The 23,710-nt window shown below is 42.0% G+C and overlaps 1 protein-coding gene across 1 annotated transcript in view; it reads left to right on the top strand.

Annotated features, from left to right (window-relative positions):
• Positions 1–23,710, top strand: part of LOC139545717 (mediator of RNA polymerase II transcription subunit 27-like) — a 103,256-nt gene that overhangs the window by 72,961 nt on the left and 6,585 nt on the right. Inside the window, exons 5-7 of the mRNA XM_071353782.1 lie at positions 13,056–13,163; positions 16,215–16,256; positions 20,980–21,057. Coding sequence (XP_071209883.1) covers positions 13,056–13,163; positions 16,215–16,256; positions 20,980–21,057 — 228 coding nt within the window. The remainder of the gene's footprint in view (positions 1–13,055; positions 13,164–16,214; positions 16,257–20,979; positions 21,058–23,710) is intronic.

Here is a 23,710-nt window from a genome sequence, read left to right as displayed (position 1 = left end):
CAGGTGTCCACATACCTTTGGTCATGTAGTGTAGCTGAATTCGTCACTATACTCTTTTACCAATACATCTCACTGGAGTGGTCTGAAAACCTGGCAGCCAGATGGGCAAATAAGTCCTGTTTTGGTGATTTTAAAAATGTTCATTCCTACTGAATGAAAAGGAGATCTAAAATAGTGGAGGCGTTTCCATCATAAGTCCAAGTGATCCCTCTCACACTGTTATTTCACCAGTTCAAAGAAGGAACTGATTCACCTTCAACAATTCCCTCCCCCTAGTGTCACACAGTGGCATTGTTGGGTTTCATGGAGTTTTTCTTCAGAACAAATGATTAACTGTCAAGAGGAAGGGGAATTGGTGTTTTTTTCCCTACCATTTGTTGCCCACAGCCACACAACTTCATAAACCTTATTCCTTGAGGTGACATATCAGTGGGCTATAGTTTGGGATCTTGAATTATGAGCCTCTCCGTGTCTGTGACGTGTGCTGCGGAGGTAGCACGTGGAAACTGCAGAGCCTTTTATTGCAAGGCAGACTGTCCTCTTTCTCAGACGCTCTCTTTCTTTTCTCCATCTCAGCGTGTCGGCTCTCTTTTTATCTAACAGGACCATAGAGGACGTCAGTCACATCCACTTTTTGCTTGGAAACTTTCACTTTTTAATCGCGTCTCCAATTTGTTGTGTGCTCTGCTCTCTACTATATGCGCTCGGCTGCCCACTCTCTTGCTAAATAAAACGTACCACCATCTGTGAGCCTATGCTGCAACCATGGACAGAAATGCACTTTCACTTTTCCTAATTAACCACACTAGGCCTGCTCATCGGCGCCCTAGGTGGAGCTCTGCTCTACCCACTGGCTACTGGAGCCCTGCCAGGGCCATACTTTTAGTCTGGGCACCAGGAAAGCACTTTGGAAATGTATAAAGTACAGCCAACTAGGTAGTCAGTCTCATTTGTAGTCATTTCAAACAAGTTTGAAACCTTCATAAAAGATGCAGTGGAGAAGACCTGAGTGTAGAGAGAAGTCTTAGACTCTACGATTGTGCTGACCATTGTGGTTGTGAATATGTCAGACATAATCTGTCAACAGTTGTTCAGGAATGAGACCTGTAGATCAATTCCTAGTATAAGCGTACATGTACCTGTGCGTCTGTGTGAGCGCACATCTTTCTTCTGTCCCATTTCACTGGATAGACAGAGCCTGAAGCAGATGGTCTGTATTTTAGCGCCTAAGTAAGTATTCAGACCCTTTGCTATGAGACTCGAAATTGAGCTCAGGTGCATCCTGTTTCCATTGATTATTTTCTTCACATTTACAACTGCGACCTGGCCAAGATAAAGCAAAGCTGTGCGACAAAAACAACAACACAGAGTTACAGATAAACAAACGTACAGTCAATAATTCAATAGAAAAATCTATGTACAGTGTGTGCAAATGTAGAAGATTAGGGAGGTAAGGCAATAAATAGGCCATAGAGGCGGAATAATTACAATTTAGCATTAACACTGGAGTGATGGATGTGCAGAGGATGATGTGCAAGTAGAGATACTGGGGTGCAAGAAGATAAATAACAATATGGGGATGAGGTAGTTGGGTGTGCTATTTACAGATTGTCTATGTACAGTTGCAGTGATCTGTGAGCTGCTCTGACAGCAGGTAGAGAGGGAGATATAAGTCTCCAGCTTCAGTGATTTTTGCAATTCGTTCCAGTCATTGGCAGCAGAGAACTGTAAGGAAAGGCGGCCTAAGGAAGTGTTGGCTTTGGGGATGACCAGTAAAATATACCTGCTGGAGCGCGTGCTACTGGTGGGTGTTGCTATGGTGAACAGTGAGCTGAGATAAGGCGGGGCTTTACCTAGCAAAGACTTATAGATGACCTGGAGCCAGTAGGTTTGGCGACGAATATGTAGCGAGGGCCAGCCAACGAGAGCATACAGGTCTCAGTGGTGGGTAGTATATGGGGCTTTGGTGACAAAACGGATGGCACTGTGATAGACTACATCCAGTTTGCTGAGTAGAGTGTTGGAGGCTATTTTATAAATGACATCGCCAAAGTCAAGGATTGGTAGGATAGTCAGTTTTACGAGAGTATGTTTGGCAGCATGAGTGAAGGAGGCTTTGTTGCGAAATAGGAAGCTGATTCTAGATTTAATTTTAAATTGGAGATGCTTAATGTGAGTCTGGAAGGAGAGTTTACAGTCTAACCAGACACCTAGGTATTTGTAGTTGTCCACATATTCATATTCATCATAGGTACACTTCAACTATGACAGACAAAATGAGAAAAAGAAATCCAGAAAATCACATTGTAGGAATTTTAATGAATTTATTTGCAAATTATGGTGGAAAATAAGTATTTGGTCAATAACAAAAGTTTATCTCAATACTTTGTTATACAGTAATCCCTCGTTTATCGCGGGGGTTACGTTCCGAAAATGACCCGCGATAAGTGAAATCCGCGAAATAGAAAACTTTTTTTTTTTTTACAATTAGCAACTATTACATGTATACAAATACAGTGACTCACGTGTAGGCCGTTTCGTCGACATTATGGGTTTAGGAGATGTTCGAAATTACAAGATAATTTGGCCAACTTAATGTAAATTTGCCAAGCTGTTTTATGTACGTACACATAACTGCACGAGACGACAAAATGATAGCACAATTCGTAGCATGTTTTGATACAAGAAGCGGGAGTGAGTTTTTAGCGAATCAGAATGCAGAGCACAATGCACCAAAAAAAAAAAAAAAATGCATTATGAAAATCCGCGAAATAGCGAATCCGCGATAAGTGAACCGCGAAGTGGCGAGGGATCACTGTATACCCTTTGTTGGCAATGACAGAGGTCAAACGTTTTCTGCAAGTCTTCACAAGGTTTTCACACACTGTTGCTGGTATTTTGGCCCATTCCTCCATGCAGATCTCCTCTAGAGCAGTGATGTTTTGGGGCTGTTGCTGGGCAACACGGACTTTCAACTCCCTCCAAAGATTTTCTATGGGGTTGAGATCTGGAGACTGGCTAGGCCACTCCAGGACCTTGAAATGCTTCTTACGAAGCCACTCCTTCGTTGCCCGGGCGGTGTGTTTGGGATCATTGTCATGCTGAAAGACCCAGCCACGTTTCATCTTCAATGCCCTTGCTGATGGAAGGAGGTTTTCACTCAAAATCTCACGATACATGGCCCCATTCATTCTTTCCTTTACACGGATCAGTCGTCCTGGTCCCTTTGCAGAAAAACAGCCCCAAAGCATGATGTTTCCACCCCCATGCTTCACAGTAGGTATGGTGTTCTTTGGATGCAACTCAGCATTCTTTGTCCTCCAAACACGACGAGTTGAGTTTTTACCAAAAAGTTATATTTTGGTTTCATCTGACCATATGACATTCTCCCAATCTTCTTCTGGATCATCCAAATGCTCTATAGCAAACTTCAGACGGGCCTGGACATGTACTGGCTTAAGCAGGGGGACACGTCTGGCACTGCAGTATTTGAGTCCCTGGAGGCGTAGTGTGTTACTGATGGTAGGCTTTGTTACTTTGGTCCCAGCTCTCTGCAGGTCATTCACTAGGTCCCCCCGTGTGGTTCTGGGATTTTTGCCCCGTGGGATCATTTTGACCCCACGGGGTGAGATCTTGCGTGGAGCCCCAGATCGAGGGAGATTATCAGTGGTCTTGTATGTCTTCCATTTCCTAATAATTGCTCCCACAGTTGACTTCTTCAAACCAAGCTGCTTACCTATTGCAGATTCAGTCTTCCCAGCCTGGTGCAGGTCTACAATTTTGTTTCTGGTGTCATTTGACAGCTCTTTGGTCTTGGCCATAGTGGAGTTTGGAGTGTGACTGTTTGAGGTTGTGGACAGGTGTCTTTTATACTGATAACAAGTTCAAACAGGTGCCATTAATACAGGTATCGAGTGGAGGACAGAGGAGCCTCTTAAAGAAGAAGTTACAGGTCTGTGAGAGCCAGAAATCTTGCTTGTTTGTAGGTGACCAAATACTTATTTTCCACCATAATTTGCAAATAAATAAATTAAAAATCCTCCAATGTGATTTTCTGGATTTTTTTTTCTCATTTTGTCTGTCATAGTTGAAGTGTACCTATGATGAAATTTACAGGCCTCTCTCATCTTTTTAAGTGGGAGAACTTGCACAATTGGTGGCTGACTAAATGCTTTTTTGCCCCACTGTAGGTCTATAACAGTTTGGGTCTAGAGTGTCTCCCCCTTTGAAGAGCGGGATGACCGTGGCAGCTTTCCAATCTTTGGGAATCTCAGACGATACGAAAGAGAGGTTGAAAAGGCTAGTAATAGGGCTTGCAACATTTTCGGCAGATCATTTTAGAGAGGTTTCAGATTGTCTAGCCCAGCTGATGTGTAGGGATCCAGATTTTGCAGCTCTTTCAGAACATCAACTATCTGGATTTGGGTGAAGGAGAAGCGGGGGGGGGGCTTTGGCAAGTTGCTGCTGCAGGGGGTGCAGAGCTGTTGGTCAGGGTAGGGGTAACCAGGTGGAAAGCATGGCCAGCCGTAGAAAAATTATCATAGATCTATCGGTGGTGACAGTGTTTCCTAGCCTCAGTGCAGTGGGCAGCTGGGAGGAGGTGCTCTTGTTCTTCATGGACTTTAGTGTCCCAAAACTTTTTGGAGTTAGTGCTGCAGGATGCATGTTTCTGTTAGGAAAGCTAAGGTTAGCTTTTTCAAACTGACTGTGTATATTGGTTCCTGACTTCCCTGAAAAGTTGCATATCGCGGGGGCTATTCGATGCTAATGCAGAACACCACAGGATGTTTTTGTGCTGGTCAAGAGCAGTCAAGTCTGGGGTAAACAAAGGGCTTTCTCTGTTCTTAGTTCAACATTTTTTGAAAGGGGCATGCTTATTTAAGATGGTGAGGAAAGAACTTTTAAAGAGCAACCAGGCATCCTCTACTGACGGGATGAGGTCAATATCCTTCCAGGATACCCGGGCCAGGTCGATTAGAAAGGCCTGCTCGCCAAAGTGTTTTAGGGACCAATTGACAGGGATGAGGGGTGGTCGTTTGACTGCGGACCCATTACGGACGCAGGGAATGAGGCAGTGATCACCGAGATCCTGGTTGAAGACAGCAGAGGTGTATTTAAATGGCAAGTTGGTCAGGATGATATCTAAGAGGGTGGTGGTTACAGATGTAGGGTTGTACCTGGTAGGTTCCTTGATCATTTGTGTGAGATTGAGGGCATCTAGCTTAGATTGTAGGATGGCCGGGGTTTTAAGCATATGCCAGTTTAGGTCACCTAACAGTACGAACTCTGAAGATAGATGGGGGGACAATCAATTCACATGTGGTGTCCAGGGCACAGCTGGGGGCTCTATAACAAGCGGCAACAGTGAGAGACTTGTTTTTGGAAAGGTGGATTTTTTAAAGTAGAAGCTCGAATTGTTTGGGCACAGACCTGGATAGTATGACAGAACTCTGCAGGCTATCTCTGCAGTAGATTGCAACTCTGCCCCCTTTGGCACTTCTATCTTGTCAGAAAATGTTGTCGTTGGGTATGGAAATTTCAGGATTTTTGATGGCCTTCCAAAGACTGGATTCAGACACGGCTAGGACATCAGGGTTGGTGGAGTGTGCTAAAGCAGTGAATAAAACAAACTTAGGGAGGAGGCTTCTGATGTTTACATGCATGAAACCAAGGCTTTTACGGTTACAGAAGTCAACAAATGAGAGCGTCTAGGAAATGGGAGTGGTGCTGGGGGCTGCAGGGCCTGGGTTAAGCTCTACATCACCAGAGGAACAGACGAGGAGTAGGATAACAGTACGGCTAAAGGCTATAAGAACTGGTCGTCTAGTGTGTTTGGAACACAGTGGGCGTGGAAGAATAGATTCAAGTAAAGGGTCCAGGCCAAATGGCAAAAGAGGTATTGTAGCCCAATAATTAGCTGGTGGACCTATTCGGCTAGCCGGGAGATGGGCCTAGCTCGAGGCTAGCTCAAGGCTAACTGGTGCTTGCCTTGGGACAGAGACGTTAGCCAGGAGTAGCCACTCGGATTGCAGCTAGCTAGCTGCGATGATCTGGTGTAAAGGTTCAGAGCTTGCGGTAGGAATCCGGAGATGTGGTAGAGAAAAATCAGTCCGATATGCTCTGGGTTGATATCGCGCTGTGCTGACTGGCAGGTATTGACCGAGCTGAGGCTGGCTGTTGTCCGAGTTAACAGTGAAGACCGCTAGCAGTGGCTAACTGACTGCTAGCTAGTAGCTATTTAGCTGGCTATATTCTGATGGGGTTTCCGGTTCTAAAGTATAAAAATAGCAGATCCGTACCACATTAGGTGAGGCGGGTTGCAGGAGAATATAATTACACGGGACATGACGGGACAAGACAAAACACACGTCCGACTGCTACGCCATCTTCGATCATCCTTGAGATGTTTCTACAACTTGATTGGAGTCCACCTGTGATAAATTCAATTGATTGGACATGGAAAGGCACACACCTGTCTATATAAGGTTCCACAGTTGACAGTGCGTGTCAGAGAAAAAAAACAAGCCATGAGGTCGAAGGAATTGTCCGTACAGCTCCAAGACAGGATTGTGTCGAGGCACAGTTCTGGGGAAGGGTACCAAAAAATGTCTGCAGGATTGAAGGTCCCAAAGAACACAGTGGCCTCCATCATTCTTAAATGGAAGAAGATTGGAACCACCAAGACTCTGCCTAGAACTGGCTGCCAAGCTGAGCAGTCAGGGGCAGTCAGGGAGCAGTCAGGGAGGTGAACCCGATGGCACACTCTTACAGAGCTCCAGAGTTCCTCTGTGGAGATGGTAGAACTTTCCAGAAGGACAACCATCTCTGCAGCACTCCACCAATCAGGGCTTTATGAGAGAGTGGCCAGATGGAAGCCACTCCTCAGTAAAAGGCACATGACAGCCCGCTTTGAGTTTACCAAAAGGCACCTAAAGGACTCTCAGACCATGAGAAAAACAAGATTCTCTGGTCTGATGAAACCAAGATTGAACTCTTTGCCCTGAATGCCAAGCGTCACATCTGGAGGAAACTATCCCTACGGTGAAAAGCATGGTGGTGGCAGCATCATGCTGTGGGGATGTATTTCAGTGGCAGGGACTGTGAGACTAGTCAGAATCGAGGGAAAGATGAACGGAGTAAACCTGCTCCAGAGCACTCAGGACCTCCGACTGGGGCGAAGGTTAACCTTCCAACAGCAGAACAACCAAGTCTCTGAATGACCCAGCCAGAGCCCGGACTTGAACCCGATCGAACATCTCTGAAGAGACCTGAGCTTGAGAGGATCTTGGGAGTAGAATGGGCGCATCTTCCTAAATACAAGTGTGCCAAGCTTGTCACATCCCAAGAAGATTCGAGGCTGTAATCGCTGCAAAGGTCCTTCAACAAACTACTGAGTAAAGGGTCTGAATACTTATGTGATATTTCAGTTACATTAATTTTTTATTGATTTGCAAACATTTCTTTACCTGTTTTTGCTTTTTCATTATGGGGTATTATGTGTAGATTGATGAGGAGGGAAAAACAATTTTAACAATTTTAGAATAAGGCTGTAAAAAAAAAATTGAGGGGTCTGAATACTTTCCAAATGCACTGTAGTTGATGTCAATCCACCTTGGAAAAGAAAACCCTGGTGAATTCAGTTGTTTACAGAACCATTTACAGTACCGTTACAATCAAGTCGATTTAAGACATTTTATCTGTTTAGGATTAGAAATTTGATTCGCTCATAAACTGGAAAACAGGAACTATTTTTGTTTTAGCTGCACCACATCAGTGTGTACGGGAGACTGGGGACGATTGTATTTTTTTTTGCTTTTACGCTATTGCTCAGACGCCACTTGATCTAGGCCAGTCATTTTTTTGATGTAAGAAACTTATATCTGTCTCCTGACCATTTGTACCATTTTTTTTTTGTTTTGTTCTGTACATATGACCGTTGGATCACAATATTGATTTTAGATGTAACAGTAGCTGTGGTCAAATGTAACACCTGAAAAATAAACCAAATAAACTCAAATGTTTAATTTAACGTTTTTTAAAGTTAAGTGAGTTTAACTTCATAGACATACAGTGCCTTCAGAAAGTATTCACACCCCTTGACTTTTTCCACATTTTGTTGTGTCAGTCTAAATTTAAAATGGATTCAATTGCGAATTTTTGTCACTAGCCCAGAAACAATGTAAAGTGGAATTATGTTTTTACAAATGTTTACATCATGAATTAAACATTTAAATGTTGAGTCAAAGTATTTAATCCTTTTGTTATGGCAAGCCTAAATAAATTTAGGAGTAAAAATGTACTTAACAAGTTACATAAGTTGCATGGACTCACTCTGTGTGCAGTAATAGTGTTTAACTTCTTATGGCTGCAGGGGCAGTATTGAGTAGCTTGGATGAAAGGTGCCCAGAGTAAACGGCCTGCTCCTCAGTTATAGTTGCTAATATATGCATATTATTAGTAGTATTGGATAGAAAACACTCAAGTTTCTAAAACTGTTTGAATTATGTCTGTGAGTATAACAGAACTCATATGGCGGGCAAAAACCTGAGAAAAAATCCAAACAGGAAGTGGAAATTCTGAGGCTGGTAGATTTTCAACCAAGCTCCCATTGAAATCACAGCGAGATATGGATGAGTTTTCACTTCCTACGGCTTCCACTAGATGTCAACAGTCTGTAGAACTTTGTCTGATGACTCTACTGTGAAGGGGGGCCGGATGAGAGGAGAATTAGTCAGGTCTGCCATGGGGTGACCATTCTTTGACCATGCGCGTTCACATGAGAGGGAGCTCCGTTCCATCGCTCATCTGAAGTCAATGTAATTCTCCGGTTGGAACGTTATTCAAGATTTATGTTAAAAACATTCTAAAGATTGATTCAATACATCGTTTGACATGTTTCTACGGACTGTTATGGAACTTTTGGACATTTCGTCAGGTTTTAGTGAACGCGCTTCCCTGACGTTGGATTTGTATACCAAATACGCGACAAAAATAGCTATTTGAACATAAATGATGAACATTACCTAAAAAAACGAACATTTCTTGTGGGAGTCCTGGGAGTGCATTCCGACGAAGATCAGCAAAGGTAAGTGAAGATTTATAATTCTTTTTATGAGTTTTGTTGACTGCACAATTTGGACGGGTAACTGTATGGCTTGCTTTTGTGGCTGAACGCTGTTTTCAGATTATTGAATATTGTGTTTTGCCGTAAAGCTTTTTGAAATCTGACACAGCGGTTGCATTAAGAACAAGTTTATCTTTAATTCTATGTAAAACATGTATCTTTCATCAAAGTTTATGATGGGTATTTCTGTTATTTGACGTGGCTCTCTGCAATTTCTCTGGATATTTTGAAGTCATTTCTGAACATGGCGCCAATTTAAACGGAGGTTTTTGGATATAAATATGAACTTAAACATGATTTTTGAATGACTACTTAATCTCTGTACCCCACACATACAATTATTTGTAAGGTCCCCCAGTCGAGCAGTGAATTTCAAACACAGATTTAGCCAGAAAGACCAGGGAGGTTTTCCACTGCCTGGCAAAAAAGGGCACCTATTGGTAGATTTAAAAAATGAAGCAAAAGCTAACATTGAATGTCCCTTGGAGCATGGTGAAGTTATTAACTACGCTTTGGATGGTGTATCAATAGACCCAGTCACTACAAAGAAGAATTTTGAAAATAATAATAGGCTAATGTTGCAGAACCCAGGTGTGGAAAGCTCTTAGCGACTTACCCAGAAAGACTCACAGCTGTAATTGCTGCCAAAGGTGCTTCTACAAAGTATTGACTTGGGGTTGGAATACTTATCTAATCAATAGTGTTATATATATATATTTTTTTTTTTTACAAATGTTGGAATTTTTCTTACACTTTGACAGAGTATTTTGTTTAAATCATTGACAAAAAATGACAATTAAATCAATTTTAATCCCACTTTAACACTACAAAATGTTGAAAAAGTCCAGGGGTGTGAATACTTTCTGAAGGCACTGTATGTTGGCTAAACATCATGTTAAACACTATTATTGCACACAGAGTCCATGCAACTTAATTTGTCTTGTTAAGCAAATTTGCTCTCCTGAATTTATTTAGGTTTGCTATAACAAAGGGGTTGAATACTTATTGACTCAAGACATTACAGATCTTCATTTTTTATTAATTTGTAAATATTTCGAAAAACATAATTCCACTTTGACATTATGGGGTATTGTGTGTGTGTGTGTAAACCAGTGACCAAAAATCTCATTTTTATCCATTTTGAAATCAGGCTGTAACAACAAAATGTGAGAAAAGTCAAGGGGTGTAAATTCTTTAGTGATACAATTATGCTAATTAGAATTATTGGACATTAATGGTCAGGACAGTATAAAAAATATACAGCTGGTGGAAAAAAATGACTTTTGCCCATAAAATGTGAAAATAATGAGACATTTGGCTAAAACATTTCAAGCAGGGGGAACCTAAATGAGCATGTATTGAGTGAGTTGAATCACTCTAGCTTGTTTCTGTTTGGAGAAATTCAAAGTTTTACAATTGCCCCATGCCCCTGGTCTCCCTTTCTCCTGACGTACAGTCCGTTCTGGGACCATTAATGGAAGTGTTGATGGAATTAAATATTATTCTTAGCTTCTTATTGACTTGTGAGTTACAAAAATTTGACCAAAACTTTGTCAATTACCGTATTTTTCTTGCAGAGTAGGTCTAATAGAGAAATACTGAAAAGGCTACAATAAAAGGCTACTAAAATTACTGAAAAGTTTACTATGGAGGAGAATTGATTTGAATTTGTTGTAGCTGAAGAGATTGGTGACTGTTTATCAGGCATGGGAGATGGAAGCCTGTCCAGTGTGCTTTAGTTAGTCAGTCAGTCAGTCAGTCAGTGTGGATGAGCCTCAGGGCCTGGCCAAGCCTGAGCAGAGAACTAGGGCCCGCCTCTATAAAAGGCCTGTCGTCAGTAATGGATTCTCCCTTTGAGCACCTGTCTTTCTGGGGAGCGAGCGGGCTGCCGGAGAGACATGGCAGCCTTTGAGCCTCCCTGACACTCCTGAATGTAATAAGCCCAACCGCTAAAGAAGGGGAAATGTGTGTTGCTGAGGCACCCTAATGAAATATGATTGGGTGCGGATGGGTTTTCTTGACATGTTTAATCACGTCTAATCCCCACTCCTCTGTTGAATTTAAAAGGGCCGTGCAGGTCTGCACTATTCAAAGTGTTCAAAGTGTATTTTGGTGTCATCTCTCTGAAGGTATTTTGGAGAGACAGGTCTTTGTGTGCACTGCTCTTAGTAGTGGTTCTGGGTTGATCGACAGTTTAACCTGACTAGAAGAGATAGCCGACTTTGGCTGGCCATGCAGGAAGACTTTCTTCCTCTTTTCCTGCATGAGTAAAAGGGTAATTTGACTTAGTTAGCCTCATACTGTTTCGTAACCGTCACTGTCTTTTACTTGTCTGTGGTAACACACTAAACAGGAGGACGTTTCTCTCCTCTCTAAACTGCACTTGATGTGTTCAGGCACTCCTCGAAATGAGTTTGTCGATCACCTCTCCAATTAGCAGGCTTACAAGAGCTCTGGAAATGACAAGCCTTTTACAGAAGCCTCTTAGGCCATCTAACCAGCCGTCTTCTGCGGGGAAACAAATACTATTCAATGGTGATATTTTCCTCATTAATGGATTTATTCATTTATGCATGGAGGATCGTTAGATTCTCTGTCACCGGACTTAAAAAGTGTCCTTTTGTTTCTTCTTTTGAAGTGTAGAACAATCCATCAAGTCAAATGCTTTTGAAGTGTTAGACAATGCTGGGGGTTTTCCTCACCGCACAAATTCAAATACCAAACCTCTTACTATTCTGCCATGAACTGAAACTCTGGTCAGCTTCCATAGGATTTAGAGCTAGAAAAACATATAACGGGTCAGCTTTTGGCCATTGCAGATGTCTTGGTAACACTTCATTTTACGGTACTCTTTCCACAATGTCTCATATTATCAGGAAATTATATGGCAACAAATGGATAGGCTAGAATTCAACACAATTGGTAAATTGTACCAAAGAAACAAATAAGTAATATATTGGTTAGCCCATTACTGTATAATTAACATGTAGGCCTACCATACGTTTTCAGACTTCAAAACCATTTCTACACAATGTTCTCAGTTTAGCGGAGCCTAATGAAGACAATTTACAGAGAATGTAACCTGTAACCTCCATTGCCACATCATCCTTGTTGTCTCTAAGGCGTTGTTGCTCAGTTCATGCAATGTCATACAGTCTTCTGTTGAATCCAACTGATTTGGCTTGTTTCAATGAGAGGGTTTCTCAGTCACCATCTCTTTCTCATGTTTGAGTGGAGTCACGAAAAGAGTTGAAGCCCTCCCAAACACTGTCCTCTCCTTGTCAGTCTGGGACGGTGTTTCCCGCCCACTCGCCGACCGAGCCAGAGCGCTGCCTGGGATAAATAATTCAGGCTGGGTAGATCAGGCGATAAGCACCACTGTTTTGTTCTGGGGATGCTGCTGATGTTTGAACAGATTTGACAAATAAAGAGGGGGCTTTTCTCCTATCATGCTCCCCTTCTTCCCCCTTTCCTCCCCCACCTCTCTCTCTCCCCCTATCTCCAGTACTTGCAGTGGGAAGTCCAAAAGAGGCCGATTTCCGCTGTGCCTCATTCTTATCCCGCTGCTCTTATACAGAGATACCCAAAGACCTCAAGTCAAAGCCCTCTGTAAACTTTCCTTATCCTTCAAAGATCAAGGTCAATGTCTAACACAGGCACACTTTGCAGCTCAGCAATTCTGTTTGTCAAGCGCGATGCAAAGAGGTGTCTGCTCTTTTCCAAGGTTAATTCACTGGAAAGGTTGTGTACAGCAAGCCTATTGGGCCATCCAGTGGAGAGCACTGTAGGTTGTAGGTTAACCACCGTCTCAAGGGGAAAGAGAAGGGGAGAGAAGGCTAAGCACATTTCTTTGGCATAGTGGTAGGTTAGGAGAGACTGAACAGTGCTGAATTTGTCATTGTTTTTTCCTCTCTGCTGTCTCTTCCTTTAGGTGACGTTGGGGAAAGTGCTGAAAACCATTGTGGTGATGAGAAGCCTGTTCATAGACCGAACCATCGTGAGAGGATTCAACGAGAACGTGTATTCCGAGGATGGCAAGGTATTGCTTTAAATGGGAGGTTTTTGCCCAAACAACTGGATTGAGTAGTACTGCATGTGATAGTGAGGTGCAACCCTCTCTCCATTGCAAAAATACAAGTACGGTATTTTTTTACTTGACATAAGAGGCGTCATACTAGGCATTCAGTGCCTTCTGAAAGTATTCAGACCCCTGGATTAAGTAAAAACAATTATTCAGCAATCTACACACAATACCCTATAATAACAAAGCGAAAACAGGTTTTAGACATTTTTGCAAATTTATAAAAAATAAAAACAAAAATACCTTATTTGCGCAAGTATTCAGACCCTTTGCTATGAGACTCGAAATTGAGCTCAGGTGCATCCTGTTTCCATTGATCATCCTTGAGATGTTCCTACAACTTGATTGGAGTCCACCTGTGGTAAATGCAATTGATTTGACATGATTTGGAAAGGCATACACCTGTCTATATAATATCCCACAGTTGACAGTTCATGTCAGAGAAAAAACCAAGCCATGAGGTCGATGTAATTGTCCGTACAGCTCCGAGACAGGATTGTGTCGAGGCACAGATCTGCGGAAGGGTACCAAAAAAGGTCTGCAGCATTGAAGGTCCCCAAGAACAGTGACCTCCATCATTCTTAAATGGAAGAAGTTTGGAACCACCAAACTGAGCAATCGGGGAAGAAGGGCCTTGGTCAGGGAGGTGACCAAGAACCCGATGGTCACTCTGACAGAGCTCTAGAGTTCCTCTGTGGAGATGGGAGAATCTTCCAGAAGGATAACCATCTCTACAGCACTCTACCAATCAGGCCTTTATTGTAGAGTAGCCAGGCGGAAGCCACTCCTCAGTTAAAGAAAGGTACATGACAGTCCGCTTGGAGTTTGTCAAAATACACCTAAAAACCATGACAAACAAGATTCTCTGGTCTGATGAAACCAAGATTAAACTCTTTGGCCTGAATGCCAAGAGTCACGTCGGGCGCAAACCTGGCACAATCCCTACGTTGAAGCGTGGTGGCAGCATCATGCTGTGGGGATGTTTTTCAGAGGCAGGGACTGGGAGACTAGTAAGAATCGAGGCAAAGATGAACGGAGCAAAATACAAAGAGATATCCTTGATGAAACCTGCTCCAGAGCGCTCAGGAGCTCGGACTGGGACAAAGGTTTTACCTTCCAACAGGACAACGACCCTAAGCACACAGCCAAGACAACGCAGGAGTGGCTTTGGGACAAATTTCTGAATGTCCTTGAGTGGCCCAGCCAGAGCCTGGACTTGAACCGGATCAAACATCTCTGGAGAGACCTGAAAATAGCTGTGCAGCAACGCTCCCCATCCAACCTGACAGAGCTTGAGAGGATCTGCAGAGAAGAATGGGAGAAACTCCCCAAATACAGGTGTGCCAAGCTTGTAGTGTCATACGCAAGAAGACTCGATGCTGTAATCGCTGCCAAAGGTGCTTCAGCAAAGTACTGAGTAAAGGGTCTGAATACTTATGTAAATGTTATATTTCAGTTTTATTTATAAATTAGTAAACATTTCTTCAAACAAGTTTTTGCTTTGTCATCATGGGGTATTGTGTGTAGATTGAGGGGGGGGGGGGGAGATTGAATACATTTTAGAATAAGGCTGTAACGTAACAAAATGTGGGAAAAAGTCAAGGGGTCTGAATACTTTCCGAATGCACTGTATATCATCTGTACACATCCAAGGAGAGCTCAGTCCTCTTGAGAGTTTCCTGGGTACCATGAATGGGTCTCTCTGGGCTATGTTTTCAAAGTGACCTCATACCTGTCGAACAGTTTTGTTAGAGGGCTGACAGTTTCCAGCTGCTAACGTAAGAGTATGCAATCTAGGGTCTGGACCTACAATCCTCATTGTCAGTTTTCTGTTGGCACTGTTGAATCATTTAGATGACGGCTTCCTTTATCACTCTCTCCCATGAAAAGCTTGTAAAGGATGGGAGACATTGGCTTTCCTCTATGATTTCCCGTCTGTCAGTCCCTCGTTCATTTTGAATATGGCTCTGTGTTGGCGTTTCGCCCTCACTCCGGGACTCTTTGAACTGACATGAATATGAGGAGGCCATCAAAGCCACAGAGAACTAGCACTGTTAATTAAGCCAATGAAGGGGAGACTTTTGAACCTCCCACTACAACAGTGTTGTCTGATGTATGCAATTGTGTGTGTGTTCATGCATGTGTGTTTACAATAAAGCTCTTACATTTACTGCCACAACTAACCAGGTACTTTATAGAGATAATTTGCTCCTTGGAAAATGTTTTGTAGTCCAGACATTCCCAAAGCGCCACCTAGGATGACTTAGACACAACAGCAGCAGCCAGGGTTTAGTTTAGGGTGTCTTGCCTCGTCTGCTCCGTCCTCAGGGTCCACCATCCCCATTTCTGCCATTTTCTCCACTAATTATCATATTGTAAGAAGCAGCTGGAGCCGCAAGCTGAGCCTCCTAGCGTACAGAAAGAGAGAGGAAAAAGGAGAAGGAAAACTGCACTATCAAAGGAGGGCTTCAAAGGCTATCTAAGGCATCTCTTGGGTAATTTGCGATCCTGTATTCTTCCCCCTTCAAAGGGTCTCTGTGTGTCGGAAGTGGGTAGAGGGACAGAGGGGGATCGAATCCGATTTCTCTAATAAATGCTGACACCAGGCCTGTTTGATATTAGATTCAGGGGAGCGTTTTGATTTGTTAACGCCTTTGAAAGTGTTTGGACAACCTTCACACAATCTCCTGCTCACCTCTCCTCATTTACTGTAGGACCATGCAAGCCAGAGGACAGTAGGGCGGCAAGTGGAGAGGAATCATTTGAGCAAAAAATATAGACCTGATCAAATGATCAAAATCCCAGAATGCAATGCTAATGAATGGTATCACGAATACCAAGAGAAAGTTGTTGGCGTTGTCAGTCTTGATGATGACGAGGACAACATATTTAATCCAATCCCATTGTTCTGAACTCACCAAAGGAGCACTTGGTATGATTTGCATCATATACAACTGAATAAAAGAATGTGTAATGGTTTGAAAATGATTTCTCCTTTTCTCTCCTCAGCTGGATATCTGGTCGAAGTCAAACTATCAAGTATTTCAAAAGGTGAGACCTCATCTTTATGTGTTCACCCCAGACTGAGGTGCAATGTCCACTTGGCAGGCGCCAACCTGAGGAACTCATGAATAGTCACGTAGGTCTCCATATTGTGGTCCAGTCGTCTCTCTCTCGTTGGGCCACCTGTTACTGTGTGTTCTTCTCTCTCACTAGTCAAGCCCTGTCATACCAAAATATACTCTGTTTCCTGTTGGATTTGATTTTAAACTAAAACCACTTTGCATCATAATCAGTTCTGGCAAGCATACAGAGATTATGAGTCGTCCTCACTCCCCTCCCTCATAAAATCTCAACAGGCAGGGGCATGGCAGCCTATGGGCAGCCAACCGCCACACACACCAGTGACGGCGATGAAGCCAACATGAATAGAATGAGAGCACACAAATGTGTCTTTCATAAAGAATTCTCAATTATATGTTTATGTCTATTTTCTTTTTACTTTTAACGTTCGATCAGCTTTACTATTACAGATAGATTGTGGCTTCCATCAATGTAATTGTCTGCATCATTTCCAATCCCCCATATATTTCAAAGGTTTGGACTCCTACACCTACTTTTTTTAAATAATTTTTTTTACTATTTTCTACATTGTAGAATAATAGTGAAGACATCAAAACTATGAAATAACACATATGGAAACATTTAGTAACCCAAAAAGTTGGTTACTTTTTAAATGTTAGATTCTTCAAAGTAGCCACCCTTTACTTTGATGACAGCTTTGCACACTCTTGGCATTCTCTCAACCAGCTTCACCTGGAATACTTTTCCAACAGTCTTGAAGGAGTTCCCACATATGCTGAGCACTTGTTGGCTGCTTTTCCTTCACTCTGCGGTCCAACTTATCCCAAACTATCTCAATTGGGTTGAGGTCAGGTGATTGTGGATGCCAAGTAATCTGATGCAGCACTCCCGTCACTCTCTTTCTTAGTCAAATAAACCTTATACAGGCTGGAGGTGTGTTGCGTCATTGTCCTGTTGAAAAACAAATGATAGTCCCCCTAAGCGCAAACCAGATGGGATGGCATATCGGTGCAGAATGCTGTGGTAACCTTGTGAGTTAAGTGTGCCTTGAATTCTAAATAAATCACTGACAGTGTCTCCAGCAAAGCACCCCCACAACATCACACCACCTCCTCCATGCTGCTTGGTGGGAACCATACATGCGGCAAACATCCGTTCACCTACTCTGCGTCTCACAAAGACACGGCGGTTGGAACCGAAAGTCAAAAATTTGGACTCATCAGACCAAAGGACATATTTCCATGATCTAATGTCCATTGCTCGTGTTTCTTGGCCCAAGCAAGTATCTTCTTCTTATTGGTGTCCTTTAGTTGTGGTTTCTTTGCAGCAATTCAACCATTAAGGCCTGATTCACGCAGTCTCCTCTGAACAGTTGATGTTGAGATGAGTCTGTTACTTGAACTCTGTGAAGCATTTATTTGGGCTGGTAACTATAATGAACTTATCCTCTGCAGCAGAGGTAACTCTGGGTATTCCTTTCCTGTGGCGGTCCTCATGAGAGATAGTTTCATCATAGCGCTTGATGGTTTTTGCGACTGCACTTGAAGAAAGTTCTTGAAATTTTCTGCATTGACTGACCTTCATGTCTTCAAGTAATGATGAACTGTCATTTCTTTTTGCTTATTTGAGCTGTTCTTGACAAAATATGGATTTGTTTTTTTACCAAATAGGTAAAAATATCTTCTGTATTACCACCCCTACCGTGTCAATACACAACTGATTGGCTCAAGCGCATTAAGAAGGAAAGAAATTCCACAAATTAATGTTTAACAAGGCACACCTCATGAAGCTGGTTGAGAGAATGTCAAGAGTGTGCAGAGCTGTCATCAAGGCAAATGGTGGCTACTTTAAAGAATCAGTACCAGTCAAAAGTTTGGACACACCTACTCATTCCAGGGTTTTTCTTTACTTTTTTACTTTATTTTTTACTAATGGACAACAACTCTTAGGCTTCTACTTCCAGCTTATACATACTATTTGCATTTTACGGACACAGTATAGTTTTACAATTGTTATCGTTTGTTTGTTTTTAGTCCCATCCTTCAGCTCCACTCAACCCCTCCCATCTGTCTCTGAACACCATCCAGTATTTTCATAGATTCTACATATTGTAAATTAAAGATAAAAAAAATTCTAAGACTATTATTAATCGATTGACTATGACTTTTTAAGTCACCCAGCAGTGCTATTTGCATATTTGGCTCCAGGTAAATGTTGCAATTCTTAAGCCATTCCTGAACCTGCGACCAAAAACAATCTACATATGTACTAAAACAGTACCAAAACAAATGATCTAATAATTCTATAATATAATTGCTGGGATGGTTGTATCCCCCAAATATTTAACATTCTATTGGTTGCAAGAATTTTGTGTAATAATTTAAATTGAAAAACTCAGTTTTAAGTCAAATCAAAATTTATTTGTCACATGCGCCGAATACACGTGTAGACTTTACCGTGAAATGCTTACTTAGAAGCCCTTAACCAACAGTGCAGTTCAAGGAGAATAAATATTTGCCAAGTAGACTAAAATAAAAAGTAATAATAAAAAGTAACACAATAAGAATAACAATAACGAGGCAATATACAAGGGTGCACCGGTACCGAGTCAGTGTACAGGCTAGTTGAGGTAATCTGTACATGTAGGTGGGGGTGAAGTGACTATGCATAGGTAACAAACCAACAGCGAGTAGCAGCAGTGTACAAAAGGGAGGGGGGATCAATGTAAATTGTCCGGTGGTGATTCAATTAATTGTTCAGTAGTCTTATGGCTTGGGGGTAAAAGCTGTTGAGGAGCCTTTTGGTCCTAGACTTGGCTCTCCGGTACCGCTTGCCGTGCGGCTTGTTTTCTATGGCTTGTTTTAAAAATAGCAATATTTTAGAGATGCTTTCATTTTCAAATAACCGAAAGTGAGAGGTTGTAATCTGAATAAAAGGGAAAAGGTCATTCTTGAACATGGAGTGAGATATTCTTACTAATCTTCTAGAGAACCAGTTCGGATTTAAGTATAACTTTTGAATGACTACTTTTAGTGAGAGGTCTAATGGTTTAATATTTAATTATTTCTGCCCTCCGAATTCATATTCATGATATAAATAGGCCCGTTTAATTTTGTCTGGCTTGCCGTTTCAAATAAAAGGTCATCTTCTTTGCTCATATAATTTAAAAAAACAGGTCGCTAGGTGTATGCAAGGTCATAAGCAAATAGGTAAACTGGGATATGACTAAAGAGTTAATCAGGGTGATTTTCCCACAAATAGACAGGTATTTTCCTTTCCACGGTAGCAAGATCTTATCTATTTTTGCTAACTTTCTATTAAAATGTATTGTAATTAGAGAATTTCTTTCTTTTAGGATATAAATACAGAGTATGTCCAATTCACCGTCAGACCATTTTATTGGTAAACTACAGTATGTTTATTTCTTGATCTCATTCTAATGCAAACAGACCCGGTCTGATGGAGAGGGAGGAACGAGGAGGGCACCTGTCAGCTTCCCCTCCCATCTTTCATTGCACTGGCAAGATCTGACTTGTGACCGAAGCCTCTTTGTTACCTGTCCAGTCATATATATACCTTACATCTACTTTGGGGATAACTTTTCCCCCGGTTTTGATATGTTTTCCCTGCGCATGTACTGTACTGCCTGCCATGTGCTAGTAATAGCCATACTGTAACGGCTTTCCTCCTCCTCTTCATCCGAAGAGGAGGAGCAGGGATTGAACCAAAATGCAGCGTTGTGTGATGACATATTATTTATTTATCAAGACGAAACTAAACACACGAAGAACACTTGATAATTTTACAAAACAACAAACGAAGTAGACAGACCTGGTGCGACGAACTTACATGTAACACGAAGAACGCAATAACAGGAAAACTGACTACATAAAACGAATGAACAAACAAAACCGAAAACAGTCCCGTGTGGCGTAACATACTGACACTGACACAGGAGACAACCACCCACAAACAAACAGTGTGAAAACACCTACCTTAATATGATTCTCAATCAGAGGAGATGAAAACCACCTGCCTCTAATTGAGAACCATATTAGGTACCCAAACCAACATAGAAACACAAAACATAGACTGCCCACCCAAACTCACGTCCTGACCAACTAACACATACAAAACTAACAGAAAACAGGTCAGGAACGTGACACATACACTCGTCATGTGTCTCCAGATGGTCAAAATGCAATAGCAATGGACATATTGACTGGACACAGCAACAACAACAAAATGTCAGAATAATTTGGTTCATCAAAGTTACATAATAAATAGCCGCATATAATTGCATGTGGGATGAATATTAGATTTTGATCAAAATATTAAGAATAATAAGATGCCTAGTCACTGCCAAGTGAATGTGTAGGAGGGAGAGATGGATACAGTATATTCTATGATTAGGATTGCTCCAATGATAACCCTGCGCTGGTCTAGCAGACTTCTATTAGTTATGTTGAAAGTCGAGTAATGATTGCTCAGGCCTTGAAAACATGTTTTACTTGACTGCTTTTATTGATTAAGTATATGTAGTACTCACTTGCTCATAAAATCATATTGAATTGAAAAAGAACTGGCAGACTTAATGTGATTGTATTGTCTCAGGCTTAGCAGAGGGAATTGGAATGTTTACAAATATTCAGCGACAATGTGTTTTTACAAGCCCTGGTTTTTCTCTAAGGTTACGGATCACGCCACCACTGCTCTGCTCCACTACCAACTCCCCCAGATGCCCGACGTGGTGGTACGTTCCTTCATGGTGAGCACATTCACAAAGCAAACCCTCTACATAACTTACTCCCACCCCGTGACTGAGCTCCACTACTTGATAATCTACTCTGTCTTTGGTCCAATATCTTCACCATATACACATAGCTGATGGATTGCACTCGCATTGCTGTCTCTATCTTATCACACCTCTATCTTATCACACTTCCTCAAACAAATGTTTGAGGAAGGGGTTAAAAACTGTCAGGCTATTACTGGATACAGTGCCTTGCAAAAGTATTCATCCCCCTTGGCGTTTTTCCTATTTGCTCGGAGTTGCGTTACAACCTGTAATTTAAATTGATTTTTATTTGGATTTCATGTAATGGACATACACAAAATAGTCCAAATTGGTGAAGTGAAATGAAAAAAATTACTTGTTTCAAAAAATTCTCATATGTATTCACCCCCTTTGCTATGAAGCCCCTAAATAAGATCTGGTGCAACCAATTACCTTCAGAAGTCACATAACTAGTTAAATAAAGTCCACATGTGTGCAATCTAAGTGTCACATGATCTGTCACATGATCTCAGTATATATACACCTGTTCTCAAAGGCCCCAGAGTCTGCAACACCACTTAAGCTAGGGGCACCACCAAGCAAGCTGCACCATCAATACCAAGGAGCTCTCCAAACAGGTCAGGGACAAAGTTGTGAAGAAGTACAGATCTGGGTTGGGTTATAAAAAAATATCCGAAACTTTGAACATCCCACAGAGCACCATTTAAACCCATAAAAAAATGGAAAGAATATGGCACCACAACAAACCTGCCAAGAGAGGGGCGCCCACAAACTCACAGACCAGGCAAGGAGGGCATTAATCAGAGAGGCAACAAAGAGACCAAAGATAACCCTGAAGGAGCTGCAAAGCTCCACAGCGGAGATTGGAGTATCTGTCCATAGGACAATTTTAAGCCGTACACTCCACAGAGCTGGGCTTTACGGAAGAGTGTCCAGAGAAAAGCCATTGCTTAAAGAAATAAATAAGCAAACACGTTTGGTGTTCACCAAAAGGCATGTGGGAGACTCCCCAAACATATGGAAGAAGGTACTCTGGTCAGATGAGACTAAAATTGAGCTTTTTGGCCATCAAGGAAAATGCTATGTCTGGCGCAAACCCAAAACCTCTCATCATCCTGAGACCACCATCCAATGTTTTTCATCGGCAGGGACTGGGAAACTGGTCAGAATTGAAGGAATGATGGATGGCGCTAAATACATGGAAATTCTTGAGGGAAACCTATTTCAGTCTTCCAGAGATTTGAGACTGGGACGGAGGTTCACCTTCCAGCAGGACAATGACCCGAAGCAAACTGCTAAAGCAACACTCGAGTGGTTTAAGGGGAAACATTTAAATGTCTTGGAATGGCCTAGTCAAAGCTCAGACCTCAATCCAATTGAGAATCTGTGGTATGACTTAAAGATTGCTGTACATCATCCTTGAAGAATGGGCAAAAATCCCAGTGGCTAGATGTGCCAAGCTTATAGAGACATACCCCAAGAGACTTGCAGCTGTAATTGCTGCAAAATGTGGCTCTACAAAGTATTGACTTTGGGGGGTGAATAGTTATGCACGCTCAAGTTTTCAGTTTTTTTGTCTTGTTTGTTTCAGAATAAATTGCATGTTCAAAGTGGTAGGCATGTTGTGTAGATCAAATGATACAAACCCCCCCAAAAATCCATTTTAATTCCAGGTTGTAAGGCAACAAAATAGGAAAAATGCCCAGGGGGGTGAATACTTTCGCAAGCCACTGTAATTAGTGGTTGTCAGGCAAAGCTCCCCTGTCCCGGTGAAGCTTGTAACCAGTCTCCACATGTACAGTCCTATGGAGGAAGTACCTCAGGAAGCATACTGTACAATAGACTTATCATTGTTACTGCGTGATGTGTAGGTACCATCGGAGGTTTTTACTCCTTACTTCCTGGAGTGCGGGCAAGATTATGCATTAGTCTTGATGTTTGCTGTAACGGTCATGGAATTTTGGATGACAGTAATTGGTCAGCCAAATGACCGCGGTCACCATTATAACTGTTAGAATAGAAAGAAGAAAAAAGTTGTGTATACAGTGGGGAGAACAAGTATTTGATACACTGCCGATTTTGCAGGTTTTCCTACTTACAAAGCATGTAGAGGTCTGTCATTTTTATCATAGGTACACTTCAACTGTGAGAGACGGAATCTAAAACAAAAATCCAGAAAATCACATTGTATGATTTTTAAGTAATTAATTTGCATTTTATTGCATGACATAAGTATTTGATCACCTACCAACCAGTAAGAATTCCGGCTCTCACAGACCTGTTAGTTTTTCTTTAAGAAGCCCTCCTGTTCTCCACTCATTACCTGTATTAACTGCACCTGTTTGAACTCGTTACCTGTATAAAAGACACCTGTCCACACACTCAATCAAACAGACTCCAACCTCTCCACAATGGCCAAGACCAGAGAGCTGTGTAAGGACATCAGGGATAAATTGTAGACCTGTACAAGGCTGGGATTGGCTACAGGACAATAGGCAAGCAGCTTGGTGAGAAGGCAACAACTGTTGGCACAATTATTAGAAAATGGAAGAAGTTCAAGATGACGGTCAATCACCCTCGGTCTGGGGCTCCATGCAAGATCTCACCTCGTGGGGCATCAATG

Source organism: Salvelinus alpinus, chromosome 19 (genome assembly GCF_045679555.1).
Source record: "Salvelinus alpinus chromosome 19, SLU_Salpinus.1, whole genome shotgun sequence".
In the NCBI taxonomy this organism is placed as follows: domain Eukaryota; kingdom Metazoa; phylum Chordata; class Actinopteri; order Salmoniformes; family Salmonidae; genus Salvelinus; species Salvelinus alpinus.
Note: the sequence above shows the minus strand (reverse complement) of the source record. Positions and strands in the feature narration are given on the sequence as shown.